General features: G+C 40.8%; 1 protein-coding gene across 1 annotated transcript in view; it reads left to right on the forward strand.

Annotated features, from left to right (window-relative positions):
* The window catches only part of Pde11a (phosphodiesterase 11A), a 419,014-nt gene that overhangs the window by 121,492 nt on the left and 270,117 nt on the right, over positions 1-27,405 (forward strand). The window contains exons 3-4 of the mRNA XM_045146663.1: positions 15,141-15,230; positions 19,589-19,729. Coding sequence (XP_045002598.1) covers positions 15,141-15,230; positions 19,589-19,729 — 231 coding nt within the window. The remainder of the gene's footprint in view (positions 1-15,140; positions 15,231-19,588; positions 19,730-27,405) is intronic.

Here is a 27,405-nt window from a genome sequence, read left to right on the forward strand (position 1 = left end):
TAGCTTACTGGCCTCTGCTACTGAGTTTTATTCCTACTCACATAGAAGTCAATCATTTATAGCTAGGATCCATCTATGAGAGAGAACATGTGATGTTTGGGTTTCTGGGCCTGGGTTACCTCATTAAGTATAATCCTTTCTTGATCCATTTTCCTGAAAATTTCATAACTTTATTTTTCTTTACCACTGAGTAGAACTCCATTGTGTAAATGTGTCACATCTTCACTGTCCACTTATCAGTTGAGGGACATCTAGGCTGGTTCCATTTCTTAGCTATTATGACTAGAGCAGCAATAAACATAGTTGAACAAGTATCTCTAAGGTAGTGAGATGAGTCCTTAGGATATATGCCTAGGCATGGTATAGCTGGGTCATATGGTAGATCTATTTTTAGTTGTCTCAGGAACCTTGACACTGACTTCCACAATGGCTGGACCATTCTCTGCATCCTCACCACTGTTTATGGTCATTTGTTTTCATGATAGTAGCCAATCTGGCAGGAGTGAGATGGAATTTCAATGTAGTTTCAACAGCTACTTTTTTTTTTTTTTTTTTTAATTTATTTGAGTGTGATAGACAGACAGAGAGAGAGAGAGAGAGAGAGAGAGAGAGGGAGAGAGAGCGAGCGAGCAAATATGAGCATGACAGAGCCTCCAGCCACTGCAAATGAACTCCATATGCATGTGCTACCTTGTGCATCTGGCTTACGTGGGTCCTGGAGAATCAAGCCTGGAACTGGAGTCCTTAGGCTTCACAGGCAAGCGCTTAACCACTAAGCCATCTCTCCAGCCCCTCAACATAGTTTTAATTTACATTTCCCTGGAGACTAGGGATGTAGAATATTTTTTAAGATGTTTATATGTCATCTGTATTTCTTCCTTTTGAGGACTTTCTAGTTAGTTATTTAGTTCCATGGTCCATTTATTTTATTTTATTTTATTTTTATTTATTTATGAGAGAGAGAGAGAGAGGAGAGAGAGAGAGAGAGAGAGAGAGAGAGAGAGAGAATGGGCATGCTAGAGCCTCTAGCCACTGCAAATGAACTCCAGATGCATGAGCCACCATGTACATCTGGCTTACATGGGGCCTGGATGATCGAACCTGGTCCTTAGGCTTCACAGGCAAATGCCTTAACTGCTAAGCCAGCTCTCCAACCCCATGGCCTATTTTTTAACTGGGTTGTTTGATTTCTTATTATTTAATTTTTTGAATTCTTTGTATATCTTAGATATTAATCCTCTGTCAGATGTGTAGCTGGCAAAAGATTTTCTCCCATTCTGTAGGTTGCCTCTTTGCTCTATTCACAATGTCCTTTGCAGTACAAAAGCTTTGTAATTTCATAAGTTTCCAGTGATTGATCTGTGGCTTTATTTCTTGAGCAATTGGGGTTATATTCAGAAAGTCTTTGCCAAGACCAATATGTTGAAGGGTTTCCTCTACTTTTTCCTTTAGCAGTTTCAGAGTTTCAGGTCTGATATTAAGGTCTTTGATCCATTTGAACTTAATTTTTGTGCATGGAGAGAGAGAAGAATCTATTTTCTTCCTTCTACAGATACATATGCAGTTTTCCAAGCACCATTTGCTAAGGAGGCTGTCTTTTTGCCAATGATTATTTTTGGCATTCTTGTCAAAGATCAGGTGGCTATAGTACCCAGTCTTAGATCTGGGTCCTCTTTTCTGTTCCACTGATTTACATGTCTGTTTTTATGCCAGTACCATGCTGTCTTTGTTACTATGGCTCTGTAATATCGGGTAAAATCAGGTATGGTGATACCACCAGCCTTATTTTTGTTGCTCAGAATTGTTTTAGATATTCGAGGTGTTTTGTGCTTCCAAATGAATGTTTGGATTTTTTTTTCTATTTCCGTGAAGAATGCTATTGGAATTTTGATGGGATTGCATTAAATGTGTAGATTGCTTTTAGTAAGATTGTCATTTTCACAATACTGATTCTTCCAATCCAAGAACAAGGGATGTCTTTCCATTTCCTAGTGTCTTCTGCAATTTCTTGCTTGAGTGTTTTAAAGTTTTTCTTGTAGCGATCTTTCACTTCCTTGGTTAGGTTTATTCCAAGTACCTTTTTTTTTTTGATGCAATTGTGAATGGGACTGATTCTCTGATTTCATCCTCTGTGTTTGTGTTGTTAGCATATAGGAAGGCTACTGATTTCTGTGTGTTTATTTTGTATCCTGCTACATGGCTATAGGTGTTTATCCACTCTGTTTGTAAGAATTCATTTTCTTAATGCTCAAATATATGTATATACACATTTGATCTTTAAATACTTTTATCTAGACTCTTTCATGCTTAGTTTTTAAGGTAGTGATTCAATTTTGTGCTATTTTCAAGATGATATATTATCAGGAATATTAGGTTTTCAAAAAATATTTAAGAGTTTCCTGAATTCTGATAGTTTGAACAACACAGAAATTATCTTGTTTTTTTAGGCCTGAAGGAATTTCTGTATGAAATTTCTTTATCTGGTACTGACATCTTTTCTGAGGACAGTTCTCTTATAATTCTTTCTTGTATTTTTGCAGTGATTGTTTTATTTTGGTTTATTAATTCTTTTCATTCAATTTTCTTAATTTACATTTAAAGTTCACATGATTACATCAGATTAACAAGCGTATGCAATTAGGATTGTGGAAAGAAATCTATTATGATTCCTTTATTAATTTTTTAGATAGCTGTGATTATATTTTTATTACTTTTGTTTTCCCTTCCAGGTAAATTAGCTAGTGAGTTACTTATCTTACTGCTTTTTCTAGCAGGAACCAGTTTTGAATTTAATTACCAACTTTGCTAGCTGTTTTCTCCACTTTTTTTCTTTATTTTTATTCATTTCTTCTTTCTTCAGGTATATTTTTTGTTCTTTGTGCTTACTCTGTATTTACTTTAGTACTTAAGTATTTGAACCATGAAGAGAAATAGCACTTTAGAAGAAATGAGACTATATAGTGGATAGACTGTGGGTGAAAGTAGAAGTTGTGGGTGGGGAACTAAAGCATTCTGGCTTTAAAGATAGCTTCCTGGGTTTCATGCTAGACTGCTTTAAGACAAAGAGTGAAAAATCTCATTAAATTTCTGATGAATTACACAGACAGTATCCTCGTCTTTGGATTTATACCACATTTTAGAAATAAAGGTTAGCCTCGTACATAGTTCTATTTTTTTTAAGGCCAAATTATAAAGTTCTCTTTGTCCTTAAGGGCTTCTATTCTAAATGTCTTGAATTTACTAGGCAGTGCTTTGGTACTTTAGTTGCATAGACATAACTTATGAATTTGATCAAGGCTTTTTCATTTGTAATATTCATTTAGGGTACTGTTATATTAATTAAATATTAATGATCTAAGCATATTTTCTATGGCCTTCTTTGTCTTAAATGCCACTGGAGAATATTGCTGGAAATTTTAAAAAATGGATGGTTTATTTTCTCTGTCATTAATATTGCATTTTGATGAAAAATTACTTTTGGAAAATGAAAAAAGAAAGTTCAAAATATGCAAGTAGAATAATCTCTTTTGTGTCTTGTGTGTTTCTTTGAATAGCAACTTTATATTACCTCACTATCTTTTTCTGAGACTATTATACCTCTTGTATAAGCATGTACAAAGTAGTAAGCTATAGTCTTAAATATTGAAGATAATTTTTGATATGCTCCCAATGAAATTTAAAAATGACTACACATGGTATAAACATGCTCATACAAAAGGAGCTTGTAAAAACTTAGTTTTTACTATGCCTATGACATTTATACTATTGCTTACATTTAAAAAATTAGAAAAGGCCCCACTGGGATATGTTTAACAGCATGGCTTTTCTGGATGGGAAACAAAGGTTAGTGGGTGACAGAAATGGAGAGGGCTCTGGGGATTGGTAGCACATCATGAGGTACTGCTGTCCAGAGGAGCAGAGGAATAGAAATTTCACAAACTGCTCAAGTGTGATGACCTCCTCAGGCCTGTATATGGATAACAGTTAAATGTGGCTCCAGGGTCTGAACCTGGGCGGTTTGAGATTTATGTTTCATTTGACATAAAGGACATTTTGAGGACTTGCTCTTTGTTTTGAAAGAAAGAATTTTTTCAGAGTGTAGTTCATAGGATACGCTTGCTTTTGAAATGCCAGTTTTGAGGTAGGTTAGGAACCTTCCAGTTGAGATGGCCCACAGGCAGCTGACTATGTGGAGAACAGTAGAAAAGATGAGACCCAAAGAGCTGACTTTAGAATCCTTGCAGAAGTGACTATGAGGGTACAGATGAAAGGTCAGGACTTCAACACCTATTTCATGAATAGGGTTGAATTTAGGGTTCATTTGAACCTAGGACCAGAGATTCTAAAAAAAGCCCGTGTGACAGAAAGAGCATGTTCACAGCTCAAGTTGTATGTCATGATCAGAGACTGAAGCCTGAGTAAGGAAGGTGGTAGAGGTAAAGGAGAAGTGAGTTAAGGACACAGGCATGTGCAGTCAAGGTTAAGACATGGGAGAGTGACGTCGGTGCAGAGGGACTCAGTGATGGGCTAAATCCAGAGCAAGCAGGAGAAGCAGGTCCATAGAAAGAGGACATCTTGGTGACTTTCAAAACTTGGCATCACAGTTGTATTTCTAGCTCTATCATACTTGAAGGTTATTCTTTGAATGGCTTCCCTATTTTATTTTGTCATAGCCTTGAATTGTGAAATCCTTAGAGAAAGATATAGAAAGGGATGGTCAGAAGACCAAAGACTGAACATAACTTGCCAAAAATGTAAAAAGAAATCAGGCATCATGGCTTACATCTGTAAGAATAGTCCTCAGCAGGCTAAGACAGGAGCCTCTTTAATTGGAGGACAACAATAAAAGAAGAGAAGGAAGAGGAAAGAGATGTAGGAGGGCATAGCACTTGGAAATAAGCCAAGTTTAATGCCTAGCCGCTGGTATGTGTGCATGGTTAAAGAGAAGGTAAAAATGAAAGAGTTGATGTATTTTGTGATTGTATTGGTTAACTTCTCATCACTGGGACAAAAATGCCTGACCAAAATCTGTTTAAAGGCGGAAAGGTTTGTTTTAGCTTACAGTTCCAGATTAGATTCCTTCATGGCAGGAAGGCAGCCGGAGCTGGACACACAGAGTCCAACAGTGAGGATGCTGAGCAGAGCCACGAATGCATCCTCTTGCTCAGTCAGCTCTCTCTTTCTTACGTAGTCCAGGACCCTGCCCACAGTCAAGGTGGGTCTTCTTGCCTCAAATTTCCTGGTCAAGATAATCCTTCACAGGAGATTATAGATTGTGTCAAGTTGGCAGTCGACATAAACCATCCCAGTGACCTTGTGACTGAAAGCTCACAGACACAGGCTACTGCTGGCTGTTGCTGTAGACTGCAGACAGTGAGCCAATGACAGCAGGTCACAGTGAGGACATGACAACGTGCTGACACTGAGCACACGGAGGATAGGAACAGCAACGCCAAGGGGAGAGAAACATATTCCCCTCTGAAGGGAGAGGGCAGTATCTAAACACAAGTGACAGAAACAGTCATGTTAGAGCGGAAGGGGACCCAAATCCCTCAAAAGGGACTGGGATCTAAAACCCACATCAAGGAGTTACCTTCACATAAAGCATGCCTATTCCCCTGGACCAAGACACAAGGACAATGTCCTAGGTAAACTGAGATAAAATAACGGTAAGTGTGGAAGTTAAAACTTTTTATTAGTGACAATGTTATATAACCCCCTCCCCCAATAATCTAGTTCAACTTTATAAAAATAGCATGTACAAAATGGGCAGCAGACAGGGAGAACAAGCTTTTCACTCACATATCTGGTAAAGGCTTCGTATCCAAACTATATTTAAAAAATTGGAACTCAGTAATAGGCAAAGAAACTGTTCAGCTTAACAATGAGCAAAGGGGGGCTGGGAGGTGGCTCGGTGGGTAAGAGAACTTGCTTTACAGACATGAGGACCCACCACTTGAAAAGCCCTACATGGGCATACATGCCTGTAGCCCGGAGCTGAGTCTGAGTCAGGCAGAGAAAGAAAGATCACTGGGGATCACTGGTCATTCAGTCTAACTGAAAGATGGGGAGCTTCTGGCTTAGTGAGAGAGTTTGTCTGAAGGGAATAAGACAAAAGAGCCATAGAAGAGAACAGCATTGTAAAATTGTTACACAGTTGGGCAGGCTCTTGAGAAATTACCCATCCTCATCCAATAAAATCTAGCATTCACACTCCTAGGTATTTATCTGAATGAATTGAAAACTTTTCATCTATACAAAAGCTGGAACATGAATGTTTGTGGGAATTGTATTCATGATTGTCAAAACTTGGAACCAAAAAAGATAAGTGAAAGGATAAACAGGCCAGGATAAATACTAATCATTGACAAGAAAAAAATGAGATACCAAGCCATGAAAAGACAGAGAAAGACCGTGAGTGGATATTGCTAAGTGAATGACACAAATCTGAAAGTAAATACACTGACTTTAGCTATGTGCCATTCTGTGAAAGGCAAAAGTACAGTGGAACCTTCAAACAGTATGATAAACAAAAGCAACCAGATGCACAGGCGACATGTTGTATGATTCCATTTATGGGAAACACCCACTAAGTTAGGACCTAGAATTAGAAAGAGTTCTGTAAATGAAATTGTGAAAGTGGGCTTCTGCTAATGAAAGGAGGAAAGAGTGTGAATGGGTTCCAAATTTGAAGGAAACCTTAGGTATTTCTCAGGAGATAATCTAAAAGGAAGCTCTTATTCATACATTGATTGTGATATAATGGGAATTGTCTTGTGTGATTTCAGGTATTGGTACCCTAACCCGCATTTATACCTGTGCTAAGTAAATGGGTGATCATAATGACCTGAATAGCTAAATCCCATGGATACCTGGATCAACCCATAACTCAAACCAACTTCTTACAGGAACTATGACTTATAAAGTAGATGGATGAACTGTGTAGGTCAACTTGCATATAAAAATAACCTTGACACAGTTACACAAGTAGCTTATCTTTTTCTGAGGCCAGCCCAACAGATTGGCCTTTTTTTTTTATGAGAGAGAAAGAGAGAGAGAGAATTGGTGTGCCAGGGTGTCCACCATTGCAGTTGAGCTCCAGACACATGTGCCCCCTTGTGCAGATGTGCAACCTTGCACACTTGTGTCGCCATGTGTCTGGCTTATGTGGGACATAGAGAGTTGAACATGAATCATCAGGCTTTTCAGGCAAGCAACTTAACCACTAAGCCATCTCACCAGCCCAAGTAGCTTGTCTTTATGAAACTTCTTCATGCTGAAAGGGGGAATAGGTCAAATTTACCAAGTCATAATATTTATACTTCTCAGACAAGCAATTATGGCTTTTAAGTCTTTGCAGCTATATTAAAGAGATGACAGTGGCTGACTCTTAAGTAAAATGATTTTTAAACATGGAAAATGTTTAATTCTTAGAAGATAAAGATTTTTTTCCTGGGTATAAGTGATAACTAACCAGCAAAATATAATCAAAAGGCATGAAGAGATCATATAAAATAGATAACCAACACATTATGGAAAATGTTTGAGCTCAGTAGTAATCAGACAAATGTAAGTTAAGGCAAAGACAAGTATTGGTTTGAGCTGTCAGACAAGGTTTTTAAAAAATGAAATACTCAGTGATGTGTGACTGGGGAAGGAATACTTTGATTACTGGTGGTAGGATAAATTGGCAGGTTTTTTTTTTTGGAGGATCATTTTATACTATCACTTAAGATCTTTTAATGCACATATTTCTTCATTCTTAATTTTTTCTTTTAAGAATCTGTCCAATGGAACAGTTGTCCTCAAGTGCAAAGCTATATTTATAAGAAAGCTCATAGCAGCATGATTTGTACTAGAAAATTGGAAAAACAAGGTAGGTTTCTGTGTTTCTGGGGCTTTCCACAGAGATTTAGATGAAGAAAGTAGTTGCTCCGAAGTGCCACATAGAGATTCTCAAGATATATTCTCAAGTAGGAAGGAAGTTGTAGGAAATAATTTACAGTGTTATCATAGTTACCTTTATTAACACTGCTAAACTAGATATTATGTGTGTGAAGTTCATTCACAAAGCTTATATACTGTGAGAGCACAGGCTGTCCCTTGGGAAGAGAGTAATTAGACCAGAAATAAAGAAACAACTGCAGTGTGTGTATTTCTCTACTGTTCACTTTTTAAAAGAAAAGTAAAAAATTGTTTAGATCTTTGGTGACTTAAAAAGTAAAAACACATCAGTGATGAAGAATATATAATATTGCCTAGCAAAGAAAATTGTTTATATGACTGTGGATTGAGCAAAATAAATAATTTCCAGTAGTAGGAATTTTTCTGAGAAAATCATCATGGAATGCATAGATTTCATTGCGATGGCATTTGACTCCAGGGTTGCTCATCTAAGATTAGAAAGAACTCCCTCTCTAACAGTGTGTGACTGAGTCAGTAAACAGTATTAACCAGATGAGTGGAATATTTGTGGTAATTTAACAGCTTTGTTGAGACATGTTTTACTTCATTAACTTAATCCATTCAAGTGAACAATCAATTGATTTTAGTACTTTTATGAGTGGTATAACCATCATAATAAATTAGTTTTAGAACCTATCCTCAGAAATCCCCCAATATCCATTTACAGTTAATCCTGATACCATGGGCTAGCAAGGGCAGCTACTAATCTACTTTATTTCACTATAATTTTTTCCTTTTACGAACCTTGCAATAGGATATTTTGCATCCATAGAAATTGGTCATAACAAGTCATAGCCACCTTGTTAAAAGTGAAAAAAAAAGAGTAGGTAAAATTACATATATAAGAGCGAACTATTTGGTTTATATGAAAGAGAGAATACTTGAATGATGTACTTCAAAATGTTCATCATGCTTATGACAACTACAAGTGATTCTACAAAGAATAAGGCTCCCCAGTGTGCTCCTTCAGGAGTTTCCTTCAATGGAGTATCTGAATAAAAGGGTGGAAAATCTAGAACAGTCTCTGATGTGAGAAGATTATGTTTCTAAAGTTGCAGAGGTGGGAGCCAGGTGGCAACGAGGCTGCTGGGACTGGTACCTTCAGGACTGGTCAGCCGAGCCGAGCCCTGCAGAGTCCGAGAGAGTGTGTGATATTGTAGGCTTCCTTCCCCAGCTACCTGCAGCCAGCCTTCCTCCAGAGAAGCCTGGCCTCTTGGGGGTATTTTAGCCAACACTAGTTGGTTAGAAGGGGGTGATAAGAATTGAAGGTACTTATTCTGGTCCCACTTTTAATTTTTTATTTTTAAAAATATTTTATTTTCATTTGAGAGAGAAGAGAGAGAGAGAGAGAGAGAGAGAGAATGGGTGCACCAGGGCCTCTAGCCTCTGCATACAAACTCCAGACACATGCACTGTCTTGTGCTTACGGGAGTCCTGGGAAATCGAACCTGAGCCCTTTGACTTTGCAGGCAAAGCCTTAACTGCTAAGCCAACTCTCCAGCCCTGGTCCCACTTTTAATATGCAAGGACAGGAGGAGGTGCCCTTACATGTCCCTGTCCTGACAAGGGAAATCCAAAGAACGACGAGGGTCCCTCAGAGTAAGTTCTGCTCCAAAAGTGGCTCAGTGAAGCCCACCACGAGCTGCTTCCTCGTCAGCTGTGCCCCGAGTTCTAGTTCCTTGCTGAGTCTCTGCTCCTTTATCTTGCCTTTAATTCTGTCTCATAAAACCAAAGCTTCTCCTGTCTGAGTTTGTTTTCTTTTGTCTTTTGTGAATGAAGCCCTACCCATCCTTTATTGTTATTTCTTAGCAGACATGGATTTTGATTTTATAGTCTATGCTATTTTTTAAAGTGAATCTCATTTCTGTGTATCTTTTGGAAGTCCCCTTTTTTGAAGAGTGTACATCATCATAGAAAAAGGTATACTTTGCTGTGGGATATTATATATTGTATGTAGTCTAGTCGGATGTGAACTAACAAGACCCACTGATGATTCTACGTGTTGAAATAAAAGCCCCAGCTATTGTCTTTTCGGATCTGTACAGAGGCCACAGTGTGTGCAGTGAAGGAATTAATCTCTGGGAGCAGGGATTTCCTTTGGAACCTTTGGAAATCTCCAAACTCATTTTTATTCCATTGTTTTGCAAGATTCTGTTCCTAAAAAGGCTTTACATGCTTCATTGCATGCAGATGGTGTGACTGCTTTCATATTTTGATATACTATTTTCCAACTTGCGGACTTGAAGAGTTTCTTTCGCATTTGAATTACAGCTCTCGTCAAGCATCTCCAGCTTCAAAGGAGAGGGCCTGACCCAGGGAAACCTTGCCTCACCCCCCTGCCTGAGGTCAGGAGGAACTGTGAGTGTGGCTTTCAGCATCTGTAGAGGAAGGAGGTGCTGCCTGGAACCGGGAAGCTTCTCGCCACCCCTAGTCCCTCTGCTGACAAGGGTGCAGCTTTTCAAGCGGTGTTGCCCTCCAGGAGGGGGTGCTCTGTAAAGGACCTGGCCCCAGGACCCCTGGAAATCCCCAGGGCACACCTGCCGCACTCTGTAATGACGCATAACCCTTAAAGACCAGTGGGACCATGGGGCTCTAATCGCCTTTCTCTGTGGTTCACAAGTCTGAAAAGCCTTGCTTTCATACATTGATGGACAGTCCAGTGCTCAGATTTCATGCTTATTAATGATATTTTCATGAGTTTCCTGGGCCAAAGTGACTTTTTACACTGTTTAATGATTTTCAGTTTAACTCCCTTTCTGAGTGAGATGTTGTAAAGATTAATTAGCCAGCGTTCACAAAGTGCTTTCAAGCTGGAAAGTGCCACACAAGAGTGGGCAGACTCATTAGCTTCTCAGTCATTAATGCTCTTTAGACCTTCTGGCATTCAGAAACTAGATGGTGAAGGCCAAATTAGTTTAAAAAAAAAAAAAAGAAAGGAAGGACTTTAAGAAGAGCAGACTGGAGTAGAACATTGATTCTTATTGGGTGTTTATGATTTTTAGTTGTTTTTCATTTTGCTTTATCTTGGTTTAGAACTGAAAAGATTTTTTTTTTTAAATTCTATTATACTTTTGGCTTTTTGTTTTTTGCTGTTTTCAAAAAAAGAAATTTACCTGAATCCCTTATCCATTTATTTATAAATTCTGTAAGTCATATTCTCATATCAGTACCTGTAGTGGCCTTAAATGTTAAAGTGCAGGGCCAACAGTGTGCGGCAGTCCCTGGATTAATAAAGGGTATCACTCAAGTGCAATGAATCATGAAAGCATAAACTGTTGTCTCCATCCACAGTTATATTATAGGTCAGCAAACAGATAGATAGATGTTCCTTGATTGACGATGGAGTTACATCTGAAAGTCATTGTAAATTGAAGACTTTTAAGTCCCAAAGGCATTTAGTATGCCTCACCTACCACATGTCTTATCTGAGCAGCATAGTCTACTGCAGGAGGTTGGTCATTTATCCTTGTGTTCATGGGCCAACTAGGAGCTTCTGCTTACTGCTTCTTCCCAGTGTCCCACGAGCACTGGCTAAGAGACTGCTAGCAAGTAGTTCTACCTGGGGCTGGAGAGATGGCTCAGCAGCTAAGGAACTTGCCTCCAAACCCTAAGGACCCAGGTTCAATTCCCCAATACCCACGCAAAGCCAGATGCAGAGAGCGGCACATATATCTGCAGTTTGTACTCTATCTGCCTCTTTCTCCCCTCAAAATAAGTAAAGAAAATATTAAAAAAAACAACAAATTATAGTATATTAAAGTATAGAGCTTTTACACTATCATAAAGTTGAAATATATCCCAAGTTTGGGATTATCTTTCTATATTATATTAGTGTTTTGTATAATTCAGTTAAGCCTTTGGTGGAGATGGGGAAAGTACAAATAATTACCAAATGCAGAAACAATGTCGAAAAGAAACTGAGGGGCATTTTTCTGCCAGTGACTACTGTAGTCAGTTCCACAGTGCTGGGATGCACTTCCAAACAGATGCAGTTTATTGGAGGAATGGGATTTATTGCAGGCTTACAGATTCAGGGGAAGTTCCATAAGGGCAGGAGAGACTGGCCTCCTCTCCCAGGCCCAAGCAGACAGAAACCACCAGCAGCAAGCACTACACGCAAGCACAAGCCGCAGGGGCCAAGCTCAGATTTCTTTTTTTTTTTTTTTTTTAATATTTTTTGTTCATTTTTTATTTATTTATTTGAGAGTGACAGACACAGAGAGAAAGACAGACAGAGGGAGAGAGAGAGAATTGGCGAGCCAGGGCTTCCAGCCTCTGCAAACGAACTCCAGACGCGTGCGCCCCCTTGTGCATCTGGCTAATGTGGGACCTGGGGAACCGAGCCTCAAACTGGGGTCCTTAGGCTTCACAGGCAAGCGCTTAACTGCTAAGCCATCTCTCCAGCCCGAAGCTCAGATTTCTGTGCACACCTTTGTGCTAAAAACCAGATCCGCCCCCAAACACACCTCTTCCAGCCCAGTGGCCAGAAATTCAAGTTTTAATTAAACACCTGAGTCTATTGGGGACATACATTTAAACTACCACAGTGACTGACAGACCCTTTTTTAATTTTTACTTTCATTTTTTGGTTTTTCAAGGTAGGGTCTCACTCTAGTCCAGGCTGACCTGGAACTCACTATGTAGTCTCAGGGTGGCCTTGAACTCATGGCAATCCTCCTACCTCTGCCTCCCGAGTGCTGGGATTAAAGGTGTGTGCCACCACGCCTGGCAACAGACCCATTTTTTTCTGTGAGTAATTGACAGGTCCGTTTGGACAATAGCCCATCTTTGTTGTATGCCAGCAAGCCTCTAGCAAGACAGCAATCTTACGATCCTTCGGGCAGGCCACAGCGTCACCCAGCACCAGAAATATAACTCAGATTCCCTTCTTCTAACTAGGAACCAAAATCCTGCAGTCTCAGTTTGTGGTTTTACCAGGTGCTGCTAGTGAAGGAAGAGGTCCATCCTCAATGAACTTCAAGCCTGCTCATAGCCGACTTGCTACCTAGCCCAGCTATTAAGGGCATTTGAGCTGGTTTCCAGCATCTCGTGAATAGAGTGAAAGCTCGTGCAAAGCCGCAGAGGAGCAACAGTGAGAGGCAGTTTATTGCGCATGCAGCGTTGGTAGCCCGATGTCTGACGGGACAGGGCAGTCAGGCAACTGTTGTTAAATTGAGTGGATCTGCGGATTACAAGTGGATAGGATGTGAGTTTTGCCATTTGCTTTTGTTTGGGTGCTGTCGTGGAAGCATCAGCTTGACAAAGCAGAGTCAACAAAACAAGGCAGCCTGAGAGCCTCGTGCCATTCAAAAATGTCATGTTAAATCCTTCATGATGAGTTTGAATTAGCCAAGTTTTGTTGTGTTTTATCTCTGCCGAAGAATATGAGTTTGCAATATGATGGATTTGTAATGCTTATAGGAGCAAATTTCATGAGCGTGATTATTTGCTAGATGTTTAAAATGGAGGATGATTGTGGAGTGGCTTTTGCTGAGGTTGTGACAGTCTCATTCATCTGTCAAGATGGAACAGAAAAGGACTTTATCTCAAACACAGCGGGGTAGGTTAAAGAACTAATTCTTCGAGTCTGACATGTCCTTTCTGGAAAGTACAGTATGTGATCCACAAAAATCACATAGTTAATAGAATTCTTACTTGCAAATTCAAGATTGTTGGGCCAGAGAGATGGCTAGGCAGTTAAAGCACTTGCCTGCAAAGCCGAAGGACCCAAGTTCAATTCTGCAGTCCCCATGTAAGCCAGATGCACCAAGGTAGTGCATGCATCTGGTGTTTGTTGCAGTGGCTGGAGGCCCTGGTGTGCCCATTCTCTTTCTCTATCTGCCTTTCTCTCAAATAAATAAATAAAATATTTTATTAAAAAAATTCAAGGTTGTTAGACAAAAAGTCAAGAAAGAAAGAAAACTACAATGAAATGGTGTTCTTTGTGTGTGGGTGATGTTGACTATTCCCTTCTTGGTGAAAGGCAGGGAAGTTCTGGAAGAATCTCTGAAAGCTTTATGTCAACAGGCTTATGTTGGCTCTGGACAAACTTTCTAAGTCATGGGAAGAGCAGTAAAGAAAGGTAAGAAAAGAGAACAGAAGTAACATCTGTTTCCAGAAGGCAACATGTGAAAATTCGCTGATTGAGTTTGCTCCAAAGGCATCTGATTTTTGTACTTCTCAGTTCCCAGCCCATTGCATTTTTTCTCTTCCTCAAGAGTGAGGTCGTAACTTCAGTATGTATGTATGAAACTGTGAAGTCTGTTTAGGGATCTAGGTCACAACTGAATGTGGCTAAGCAGGATTTTAGTAGGAAATAAATGATAGGGGGTGAGAATTGTGCTTCGCCTTTAATTTTCCTCAAGTCCTCTGCAAAATCATCCTTTACTCCAGGCATGTGTTCCTGTGTGTGAGAGGGGCAGAGGGAGAGAGAGAAAGAAAAGAGAGAGGCAGAGAGAGAGGAGAGGAGAGAGAGAGATCTGCATGGTGAGCAATGCACTGCCCTCTGCAGCTGATATCTGGATCTGCTCCATGTTTTTTGCTGTGTATCTCTTCCCAGGGCACTGTAGTCATTCTCACATCCTTTCTCCCTCCCTCTGTCAGAAGTTCCCAGCATTTCCTCAGACACGTTTCTGCAGAACTATCCTTGTGCATATTTATACCTAATTATTTCTACCCCACCGTGGGCACAGTAGAGCTGTTCTCAGAAGGCTACTAGGTCCTCTGGCTCCTGGGTTCCTGCTGGGCCCATGTCAACCATCATGCTTAAGTCTGGTAGCTGTCAGGCCAATCCAAGAGCCCTGTCACAGACATTCATGTACAAAGGGATTCACTCATATTCTAGCTGCCTCCAGGTGTGAGTGCGCATACCTCAAATCCCAGTTCACTCCCCCATGTTTTCTTTTTGCACTATAAGAATACAAGATATATTGGACACAGTTCCTGTGCCATGGCTGTTATAATGTGCAGCTTTACTCCATGTTGTCATCACTGTGAACTTCCCAGTTATGCCACCTCTTCCATCTTGGAGTTAACTCTGTAAAAAACGTCTCTTTGAAGTTAAGATATTAATACAACAATGCGCTGCCCAGCTCTCGTGGCTAATGAGGAAGGACTGGTGAGCGTTTGTCCAGGTATTGATGCTGTAATGTTCTTAAATGCTCTCTTTGTCCCAGGTTATGCAGATGTATCTTCCATTCTGTGGAATTGCCATATCTAATGCCCAGCTCTTTGCTGCCTCGAGGAAAGAGTACGAAAGAAGCAGGGTGAGTAGACATTTCCACCACCATCCTCAATCTGTTCTTGGGGCCTTCTCTTTGGGGGTGGGCTTGGTTTCTCCAGGTTGGGTCTCACTCTGACCCAGGCTGCCCTAGAATTCACTGTGTAGTCTTAGGCTGATCTCAAACTCACAGTGATCCTCCTACCTCAGCCTCCCAAGTGATTAAAGGTGGATTAAAGGTGTGTGCTATAGCATCCGGTGTATCGCATCTTCTAAAAGTAGTAAACGATCATTGTAGAGTCTGGGAATCATTTTCATTTGTGCAATCCTACAAGGCCATGGTCAAAGATATCCCTAAGCAATAAGCTCAGATGGAAGGAAGGGGATACAGCTTCTCTGTTGTTGTTCCTGGGAATAGACTGGTTTCTTTTAAGAGGGAAATTACTCTTATGTCTATACTCCATGACATCCGATATATCCCTTGTAGCTTTGAAACAATAACACAATTTGGGGATGTTTTTACAATTTAGTTCCCTTCAGAAGCACAGTATGTGACAAATATGACTTCATACCACCTTCCAGATCTTGTTTTTCAATTGAAAGATTTTCTGGGAGAGAACTGTAAGGTATTCAGGACACTCATGCAAGCACTTTATAGAATCATAAAGGATCACAGGAGACAGTGGTCTTATATACCTCTAGGAGTTACAGAGTCAAGTAGTGAAACAAACCCTGATGCTCACAATGTGTTAAGTAATCAAATGGAGATAAAATTATATTAGGCTCACTCTATAATATGCATGAAGATTATTGTCTGACTTAGAAATACATTTACTATGAAAATATTCAAAACGGTTTGAACCTTTCAGCTACTCTGGTAATCAAATGAATTAAAATTCCATTCATTAAACATTGTGATAAATGACTTTCACAGTAATCAAATAAACACCATTGATGACACAGACTCCTAAACATGACATAAACAGCCATTTTCTGATTTGGCTCTTATGTTCATCTTCTGTTTGGTACCCCAGCAAAATGATCCTTTCTAAAACATGTGTTCGATTCACCTCATTACACTTAAAAATATTTTATTTATTTATGAGAGAGAGAAAGATAGAGACAGGGAGAGAAAAAGAGAGAATGGGCATGCCAGGGCCTCTAGCCATGGGTACTGGGGAATTGAACCCAGGTCCTTAGGCTTTGCAGGCAAGTGCCTTAACTTCTGACTATTTCTTTAGCCCCTTCATCACACTTTTTACCATAATTCTCTGCCTTCAATGCCTCATTTCTACATATCTGTCTTCTGCCATCCACCTGGCATATCCATCAGGATTCAGCTAGGCTTTCCAGTTACTTCCCTTCTCCACTTACTGTTTTCCTTGTTCTATGGTGGGTATCTATTATGACATATGATGACATTTAATGATGGCCATCTTCTCCAAATACATTATCAACTCCTTAAGGGCAACTCGTTTTATTAGTCTTTGCCTATGGGGCAGGACTCATTTGCTTACAGTGGCTCCATCATTCTGTAGCCCATTCTTACTTGAGCTGGAATCTCTTACTGGTCTCAGAGCTTCCTTTTACTTATTTATTTAAGAGAGAGAGAGAAAGAGAGAGGGAGGGAAAATGGGCACACCAGGGCCTCTAAGCCACTGCAAACAAACTCCAGACGCATGTGCCACCTTGTGCTTATATGGGTGCTGGGGAATCAAACCTGCATCCTTAGGCTTCACAGGCAAGCACCTTAACTGCTAAGTCATCTCTCCAGGCCTCCCCCCTTATTTTTCGATGCCAGCTCCAAAGATTCTCAGCTCTCTACTCTCCTATAGGACTGGGGTTGCAGGTGTGCATGGACACACCCAGCTGGTTTAATGTGGGTTCTAAACATTCAAATTCAGGTAGTCTTGGGCCTCCTCAGGCCATCATGCTTGCTCAGTAAGAGTCCTTATCACTGATCCATCTCTCCAGCCTCCAGTTCACTTATGAAGAGAGGTCAGCCAGGCCTCCTTAAAGACAAGATGGGCTGGGGAGGTGGAAAGAAAGAGGAAGAGATTAAAGGCAGGGAGAGGAGTGACAAAAGACTTTACTGAAGTCAAAGGATGAGCTAGCTGACACTGGGGCAGTGAGAAATAAGAAACTTCCCTCAAAATGGTGGTGAAGTATATGGGGCTTGTGAACATGGAAATTAAGCAAAAGAGGCTGTGGTTCGTGCATTTGGAAAGCAAACAATTAGATACTAAGGTCCAAATTTTGGGGAGTAAATATTAGGACTAGAGATTAAGATGCACATCAGCAAATGGATGGTTCTTCAAGACGTTAAAGTGTGGGCCGGAGGGATGGCTTAGCAATTAAAGTTTTTGCCTGCAAAGCTAAAGGACCCAGGCTCAATTTCCCAGGACCCACGTAAGCCAGATGCACAAGGAGGCGCATGCATCTGGAGTTTGTTTGCAGTGTTTGGAGGCCCTGGTGCACCCATTCTCTCTCTCTCTCTCTCTCTCTCTCTCTCTCCCCCTCTCTTTCTCTCTGTCCAATAAATAAATAAAAATAAAATAAAATATAAAAAAGACATTAAAGTGTTAAAGATGGTGTTTATAGTTAAGAGAAGTAGAAAGACCCAAGGATGAGCCCTGGAGCAGAAGGGCATTAGAACAAAGACACCTGTTCCTTCAAGATAAGTGACATTAGAAGCAGGTTATTTTCAGCTGTTTGAACTGTTTCCACAGTTTGTTAAATTGCTTATCTTCCTAGATTTTCTCCTTCTTTTGTCCTATTCTACATTGTTATTTGTGAAACTTTCATCACTTGTTAATAAAGCAGCAATTTTTAATTAGAAAGAATAAAATTACCATAAGATTATTTGTCAGTGCAAGACTCGAGGAGCATTAGTTTTTCTCCTGGGAGAAATGTTCTTGTGGAGTGGTCCCAGAGGCTCTCCAAGCAGTCACAACGAATTGAAAAGTTAAATAATTGCTCAGTTAATATGATCCATCTGAAGAAATAATGTGGATGATTAAGGAAGGAGACATTTCCCCTTTAAGAACAGGGAATTTGCTTGAAATTATCCAGATGATTGTTTTGCTTTTAACATGGCATTTGAACATAAAGTTATCAGCAGTTTGAAGTCCAAATGTCAATGAGTCAAGCTTTATGTTCTGCTGTGTTTCTTTGTGCTTTGGAATCACAGAGCAAGATGGCCCTTAGCCACAGTCACGGTCTTTCCTCGGGGGAACAGCACCCAGAAACATTGCTCCCCTTTCACTGTTTCAGTAAACCAGGTTCATTTCATGGATCCCTTAACTCATCCCAGTGCTTTTCTACCTGAATAGACTCAGAGAAAACAGTTGGTTTCATATGATTTCTGGACAAATCAACTTCATTACCAAAGCAGAAAATCAAAGTCGATAAGCACCACAATGAATAGACATGAATTTGAAGATTCATGAGCTCCTTTAGTAAGAGGTCAGACCCATCATAGAATGCCTTAATTCTCCTGAATAAAGCACTGGCCAGTTCACTGGCTGTGTAATTCTATGATTACTCTGGGAGAAGCATCATTTCTATCCACCTGTACATAGCCTGTTATTCTTCATACTCTGGAAAAAAATCTTGCCATTAAAAATTCCAAACAAATTTTATTTCAAAGCATAAATTGCAAGTGATTTCAGGTGGAGAAAGTGACAGGCTATTACAATTTAATTTTTAAATGAGAACACAGTGTCTGGGTTACAGTTTAAGTTCTTTCATTAAATATATGTGCTTTTCAGTCTGCCATTTTTAACAGAAATTTTAATGATGTTTTCTTTCCTGAGGTATATAGTAATATCTAAATTTTCTCCTGGATAGTTGGGGGTGAGGCAGTATTTCCTTTTCTTGTGTAAAAAGATTAGTGTGCCAATTTTATATAAATTTTTTGAACCTTACTTAACATTCACCTCTATAATTCTTCCAGAAGTCTGTGAGGTATGTTTTAGTGAAAATAAGTCTCAAGTTTGACCATGAAGTTATTTCTTCCTGATAGTGAAGAAAGGCTGCTTTGCAATTTTCTGAAATAAATGTGCTCTGGAGAAATTTAAGTACTTGTTATTTATAAAATATTCGGTTTGTACCTAGTCTTATTGCAGAAAAACCACTGTAGTGGAGGAAAATGCCTATAGCAAATGACTATATGGTCCCCGTTCTACAGGCAGGCTTGACTCTGCAGTTATCTTTCCATTTAAGAGTGTGCTATAAAACAAAATGACAGAACCATGCTAAAACTATAATGATAAGTACTTTGAAAATTGGTTACACAAAATCTTTATGGTATTAGAACAAACACTGTATGGGATTTTGAGAGAGGAAAAGCTGATGTTTTTCAGTCTTATATCCACCTAAAAATGCCCATCTCCTGTTCCCCAGGCTTTGCTAGAGGTGGTTAATGACCTCTTTGAAGAACAGACTGATCTGGAGAAAATTGTCAAGAAAATAATGCATCGGGCCCAGACTCTGTTGAAATGTGAACGCTGTTCGGTTTTACTCTTAGAGGACATTGAATCACCAGTAAGTTACTTTCGATTTTTCATATAGAGTCAAGACCGAGAGTGCAATGAAGTTGAGTTTATCTGTAATTGAACTTGGGCAATCGTGGACAGAACAGCTGTCTTCATGATTCTTCTACCTATGAAGTAACTTGTTTACAAGTGAGAGTTTATTTCCTTTAGATCAGTTTCCTCCTTACTTTGCCTCATGTTGGAAACATAGATTCTTTAAGCTGATCAGGACCTTAGAGATCCATCCCAGCCCTGCGTACTTAACGAAGGCGCTGAGTGACTAGTGCACTGTCACACAGCTTAAGTAGAAGAGAGGAGCTCGAGGTCTAGTCTCCCCTTCTCTTCACCATTAAGGAGCAGGTCTTCAGCATTGCCTAGTGGACTGCAGTACCGACAATGGCCCTGAGCCCTCCACAGGAGACCAGGAAGCAAATAAACAACCAGAGAGGATCTGAGAAGCCAGCACCCTTAACTCCTGGAGCTAGGACAGATCCTACCTCAGGGTTGCTGGGCTGTTCTTGGCAGGAGTTTGCCTTGCTGGGCCTCCAGATTCTTCCATCACCCCAGTGGGCCTGAGGAATCCAGCCCAGAGCAGCCCACCTCATCTCCCCAGTCCTGGCAGCTCATAGGCAGCACCAGGGAGCCTCTGGCTTGGTTGGTACATCTTGGTGATTTGTGCCCAGCTTTTAGGTTCTGTTCAGCCTGGTGGCTGTTTGAGAGAAATTAGCTGGAAAAAAATACACAATAATATTAAAATTAATGGTCACTGTCAATCTAAACTCTTCAAAGTTAAATGTCTAGCCCCTCGGTAGCAACTCTCTTCAAAGACCAGGAGTTATCAAGCAATTAAAAGCTGCTTTAATACCTTAATGATATTTTATTATACTTAGGAAAGATTCCTATTTTTGCCTTTAGAATTGTCTCAAAGAGATAGTAACATGTCTTTTATATGCTAGGAACATAGTAGGCTGGGTCTGAAGACCAAGGACTGAGTTAAGTAGGCTAGCTATGACATTTTAAAGTAAATGTCATGACAAACCCTTATACATAACAGCAGCTTCATAATACTTATATCTTGTTTTAATAAGGGATAATTTTATTTAGCATCTATGCATTAAAGAAATAGGTTTGTGTTGGGCTGGAGAGATGGTTCAATGGTTAAAGGCACTTGCTTGCAAAGCCTGATGGCCCAGGGTTCAATTCCTTATTACCCACATAAAGCCAAGTATATAGAGTGGAGCATGCACCTGGAGCTCATTTGCAGTGGCAAGAGACCCTTGGCGAATGCACATGCTCTCTCTCTCTCTCTCTCTCTCTGTCCTTGCAAATTAATAATCAACAAAATTACTTAAACAAGAAATATGTGGGCTGGAGAGATGGCTCAGTGGTTAAGGTGCTTGCCAGCAAAGCCTAAGGACCCAGGTTCAGTTCTCTAAGTACCCATGTAAAGCCAGATGCACAAAATGGCACATGCACTAGATCCCCCGGCCTGAACCTGTGGGGTGGAGGAGGAGGTGCCTTCTCATAGATGGCCTGCAGCTGAAGCCAGAGGTGTTCTTGCACCTGAAATAAAGCTTGTAGGGAGGAGAGGAATCTTTCATCATCAAATTCAGTTAACATTTCTGCTTTGATATTGGGCAACAAGGGTGGGGGCCTTGCATACATGATTTCAAAAGGGTCCAGTCCCATGGTATATGGGAAGTTTCAGACTCAGAAGAGGGCAAAGAGAAGGAGAGACACCTAGTCACCACCAGTTTCAAGGGTTAATTTAGTTAGGGTCTCCTTTAGGGTCTGATTTATCCTTTCTACCTGTCCTGAACTCTGGGGACGACCCACACAATGAAGTTTCCAATTTGTCCCCACAATTTTAACTATAGCCTGGGTTACCTGTGAGATGAAGGCTGGTCCATTGTCTGACCCCCCAAAAAACAGGTAACCATACCTTGGAATGATGTCATCTAAAAGTTTCTTGGCCACAATTGTGGTCATCTCATCTTAGTTGGAAAAGCCTCGGTCCATCTTGAAAAGGTGTCTATAAATATTAGTAAATACCTGTGTCCATATAAACCAGGTTTTATCTCTGTAAAGTCAAGTTCCCAATTTACTCCTGGTTGGGTTCCTCTTTCCCTGATTCCTGACTGAGAAACTCCACTTTTTCATTTACTAGGCAACAGGCATGGCTTCGGGCTATGGCCTCTGCTGCCTTTTGTCTCAAGTCAAACACTTTAAGGTGGGCCCGTCTAAGTAAGTCCTCAATCTTCTCTTGTCCTAGATGAGTGCTCTGGTGTATTTGTCTGATGAGTTGGCTAGCAAAGTCCGATGGGAGGACAATCCTTCCGTCAGGAGTCTTACAACATCCTTGTTCCTTATAGGCTGCCAGGCAGGTCTTAATCCTCCGTGGTTCAGAATCAGTGTAGTTTGGTGTCTCTGGCAAGGTTGGCACCACCATTGGAGGCAGTTTTGCCACCAGGGTGGTAGCGACCTGGAGGGCTGCCTCTCGCGCCGCCTTGTCAGCCCTGTTGTTCCCTTCAGAAGTAGGATCCTCCCCTTTCTGGTGACCAGGGAAGTGCATGATTGCTATCTATTTGGGGAGCCATATAGCCTGCAGGAGGTCCAAAATCTCCTGTTTATTTTTAGTGGTTTTTCCTTTTGCTGCCAATAGTCCCCTTTCTTTATAAATGGCCCCATGAACATGTACCATTGAAAAAGCATAGTGGCCATCAGCATAGATATTAAGTCTCTTTCCTTGGCCTGGTTGCAAGGCCTTGGTCAGGGATATTAACTCAGATTTCTGGGCAGACGTACCTGGAGGGAGGGCTTCTGACCATACAGTTGTTTCTTTGTTGTCACTGCAGCTCCTGCATGCCAGACACCATCCTTAAGGAAGTTGCTTCCATCTGTATAACAGGTCCGCTCTGCCCCTGTAAGGGGAACATCCTTGAGATCTGGTCGGGGGCCCTTGTGTACTGCTCAAGATCTCCGAGCAGTCATGTATAGGGCTGTCCAGATCCGGATCAGGTAGCAGCATTGCAGGATTGAGGGCCTGACTGGCGGCAAATTGAACCAGTGGTGGGGTGGGGGTTGAGAAGAAGAGCCTGATAATGAGTCAGTTTGGCGTTGGTCATCCACCTGTCAGGGGCTGCTTTAGCACTCCTTCAGCGGTGTGGGGAGTAGTCACTCTCAGGGGGTATGGCGACCCTGAGAGGAGCTCGCAGGCTCCCTTTAAGCACAGCTAGAGGAATTTTGGCGGGCTTAGGTAATTTTTAAACATGATTGGCTAGGCAAGCAGTAATTACAGTTGTGCATGTCTGATTGGTTGGGGCAAGAAGGTGCAAAAGGGACATGTCTCCAGGAACTGACTCAGCCCCGGGCCATTATCTTTTTCGGCCACTTGTCAGGATCACTGTTGATTATCAGCCCTCCCTTTCTCAGAAGTCTTGTTTACCTCTCCAGGAAACTGGAACTTAGGCCTAGTTAGGGTGGCACCTTACTGAATGAAGCCTGTCATGGCGTCAGTTTGGTCCCTTCAGACGTAAGCGCACAAGGCTGCACCTGCGCACAGGGGGTGCACATGTGTGAATTTTGATTGCAGTGGCTGGAGGCCCTGGTCGGCCAATCCTCCCCGACCCCCCCTCTCTCACTGTCACATTAAAAAATGGTAGTCTGTTGGGCTTGGATATTTTTGAAGAATAACTTATTTCAATGTTAATCTGCATGTTTACATTATCAGATGTGGCCTTTTTTTTTTTTTTTTTTGGTTTTTCAAGGTGGGGTCTCATTCTAGACCAGGCTGACCTGGAATTCACTATGGAGTCTTAGGGTGGGCTTGAACTCACGGTGATCCTTCTACCTCTGCCTCCTGTGTGCGCCACCACGCCCGGCTCAGCCATGAATTTTATTGCTCCCAAATCTGATGAGTGTTTCTCACCTGCTCAAAATCTATTGAGTATACTGTCTGAAGTACTCAAAAGTACCTTTTTGGAAAAATGATTCCACTCCATGAAAACCAGATGCAATTCAAGTTTGTAGGTCAGATCCTGCATTGAAAAACAAAATTCAGATATTAAAGCCTTTGTTATTCTCAGAAAACCCAGAATTTTCTCAAAGAATAAGAACCTGAGGATAAAGTTTTTAATAAATATTATAAAATTTACACACATACTCACAAGCTTAGACTAACTAGACAGAATAATGCATGCAATGTAAGCAAGTCTTCTTCACGTTGTCCACTGACTCAAGTGTCCATAACTGGTGGTAGTTGGGTGTTGGTGGGGGTAAGTGAAAAGTCCCCTCAGGCACCGTGACAGGGAAGAGGATGCAAGGTGGCCATGTCAGGGAAGACAGGACCGGTGTGTGCAGATTTTGTAAAGTTCCTCAGGAACATGAGGGACATGTACAGTTTTCCTCATGCCTGATAGACGTTAACAGAGGGGTCTTCATGTCAGAATGAAGGTGAATGGAATTGTTGCCCAGACCTGGAGTGGGAATCAAGCCTCCCAGCACTAGAGATGACTGTGCTGAGGTCCACGATGTTGCTGACCCCTTAGCAAGGGCCAGCTTGGGTGAGAGGATCTCTAAGAGCAGCTGTTTCTCTCCAGAGCGCCCAGGAAGTTGCAGGTCACCTGGTGAAGGTTCAGCATTCAATGAGCTTAAATCTGAAATGAGTGAGAAAACCTCATCAGGCTTAATTCTCTGTTGTGTTTTGTCAACAAGCTGAATTAGGCTCAAGAAGAAATTGAGTCATGGGAAAGTGTGACTTTTTTTCTATGGCTATCTAAAGTCTTTGAGGTTTGTAATCAACACATCAGTTACATTTTCTAATTAGTCTACTTGCATTTGATTCATTGGAATAAGGGAATTTGGAGTTGATTATTCTATAGGTATTTTGTAAAGAATACCTGGCAGTTTGGAAAAACTTTTTAAAAAACTAGATTCCTACTTCATGCCGGTTAGTTTTATAGAAAGTCAGAGTATGGGGCTAGAGAGATGGCTTAGCCGTTAAGGCACCTACCTGCAAAGCCTAACACGTTTGACTCTCCAGATCCCCCTTAAGCCAGATGCACAAAGGTGAGGCAAGTGCAAGGTCAGACATGCCCACTAGGTGGCCCAAGCATCTGGGATTTGATTTTAATGGCTGAGGCCCTGGTTCGCCAATTTTCTGTCTCTTTCTCTCTCAAAAAAAAAAAAAAAAATTAACAAAAGAAAGTAAGAGTATGACTTCAATGTAAATATTAAACAAATGTTGGCCAATATTTTTAATGAATTTATGAGGGAATTGATATGTTGTTACAATAAGTTTAAGGAACATCTGAGAAGAGAGATATTTCTAAGAAATGTTGGGATAAGATTTTGAAGTTATCACCAAAACTGTCTAGAGAGCAAACTTGGCCACAAATTATACTCTCTGAGGTTATTTTTGGAGAGAAATTGTTTATATTTCTACTACAGAAAAAAAAAGACAGGTAAGTATGTTACTTTACAAAGTGTGTTGGTTCATCATTAGTAGTGAGTGGAGCTGGGTACATTTCTTAGATCGGGAGGTGTTTCTTTATCTTCTGTAAATCCCCAGGAAGTCTATATTTCAGGCTTTTCAGATCATATAATCTCTGCTTCAGATACTCAACTCTTGCATTGCAGCATGAAAGCAGTCATAGACAATAACAAAACTGTCTGTGAAATGAGTGGCAGTTTAAGCTTGGTGTTCACATAGTAGTTTGCAGACCCCCTCTCCTAGATAATCACCTCCCATTACTAATTTAAAAATTAGCATATAGATTAAGAGGCATCAGCATGGGGCTTCTAAAAAGACACCATGCAAAAAGGGTGGAAGAGGACAAAAAAGAAAAGAAGAAGACATCAAACTAGAAGAGGGACTACCTGGAAAGAAGGGTGTCAGTGTGAAGGGAGCAAGGTGGGTGGAGCGGGGACCAAAGTTGGGCAAGGATGGTGATCAAAATACACTGATGCATGTGTAAAAAGTGTCAATAAACATGTTTTTTTATTTTTATTTATTTATTTGAGAGCAACAGACAGAGAGAGAAAGAGGCAGAAAGAGATAGAGAGAATGGGCGCGCCAGGGCCTCCAGCCTCTGCAAATGAACTCCAGATGCGTGCGCCCCCTTGTGCATCTGGCTAACGTGGGTCCTGGGGAATTGAGCCTCGAACTGGGGTCCTTAGGCGTCACAGGCAAGCGCTTAACCGCTAAGCCATCTCTCCAGCCCAATAAACATGTTTTTTAAACAGGGCCCAATCTATGCAAGCAAGACTAAATGGCCCACACTATGCAAGTGTGCCCAAAAGTCTACATTGTGCAGAATAGAGGCCCAGATTCTTTGGGCACTGGCACTACTTGAACTACTGAACTTTCTCTCTTTGTTCCACCTGCTTCTCCTGTCTTGGAAGCATACCATCTCTTAATAAATTCTTTGTTTATGCTTCACACACACACAAAGAAAGAATGAAAAGAAGAGAAAATAAGAAAAAGGGAAATGGATGTGCAAACAAAAGCTAGGCCACAAGTGCTACTCTGTGAGGTTATCTTTTGCCTTGAGAGAAATTGCTTCTATCTCTACCAGAGAAAAAGCCGCAGGTAACTCTGTTACTTCAGACACCAAAAAACTGAAAATGCTTTTCCATGGAATGAAATTAATGATAATGTGATCTCTCTTGAATGATAAGAGTGTTCAACAAGGACAAACAAAGAATTGAGGAATGTACAGGAAGCAGTGAAATGAAAGGCCACAGAACCTGGCTGGTAGAGCCTGGACAGAAGCAGGAGAAATTGTGCAATCCTATAGCAATGAATATTGCATTTTAGGAAATAATGAAAGCAAGGAAAAAAGACAGCTCTAAAATGCTTTCAAAGGCACGAAGAATGAAATTGAAAATGAAATGGAAAATAACATCATACAAATAGAGGAAGAGGGATAAGACTGGAATTGTAACAAAAGAGTTCGACGTGAGGATAATTGGGTCTCTCTGGAGAGAACATGACAAATGGACCAGGAGAAAACATTCAAAATTATCACCCTAGGACATTTTACTGAATCAATTTAAAGTTGGATGTACAGACTGAAAGAACACGTCATTTCAGAAAAACTTGATACTCACTGCATAGTGCTAGAAATACATTTGATGTTAATGGAATTCAGAGATATAAAAAAAATTGTGGGCATATAGGCAAAATTCTAAGTTACCTGTTGCAGTAAAATTCATTCCATCATTAGACTTTTTCATGGTGCTCTCTCCAATGCTGGAAGGCAATGGAACAATATCTAACCAATCCTCAAGGGGAAAATGTGACCCTACAATTTATTCTTCTTTACTTATTTCAGACAGACAGAGAAAGAGGCAGAGAGAAAGAGAGAGAGAGAGAGAGAGAGAGAGAGAGAGAGAGAGAGAGAGAGAGAGAGAGAGAGAGAGAGAGAGAGAGTGAGTATGGGCACGGCAGGGCCTCCTACCACTGCAAATGAATTCATACACATGTGCTACTTTGTGCATCTGGCTTTACATGGGTACTGAACAATCAAACACAGGCATCAGGCTTTGCAAGCAAGTGCTTTTAACCATGGAGCCATCTTTCCAGCTGGTCCTGCAATTTAAAATCCATCCAAATTCATGCTTGCTTATTTAATCACCAGTAGATATTTTCAGATATTCCAAGAAGTGCATGAAGTGTAGTTCAAA

Source organism: Jaculus jaculus, chromosome 4 (genome assembly GCF_020740685.1).
Source record: "Jaculus jaculus isolate mJacJac1 chromosome 4, mJacJac1.mat.Y.cur, whole genome shotgun sequence".
NCBI lineage: Eukaryota > Metazoa > Chordata > Mammalia > Rodentia > Dipodidae > Jaculus > Jaculus jaculus.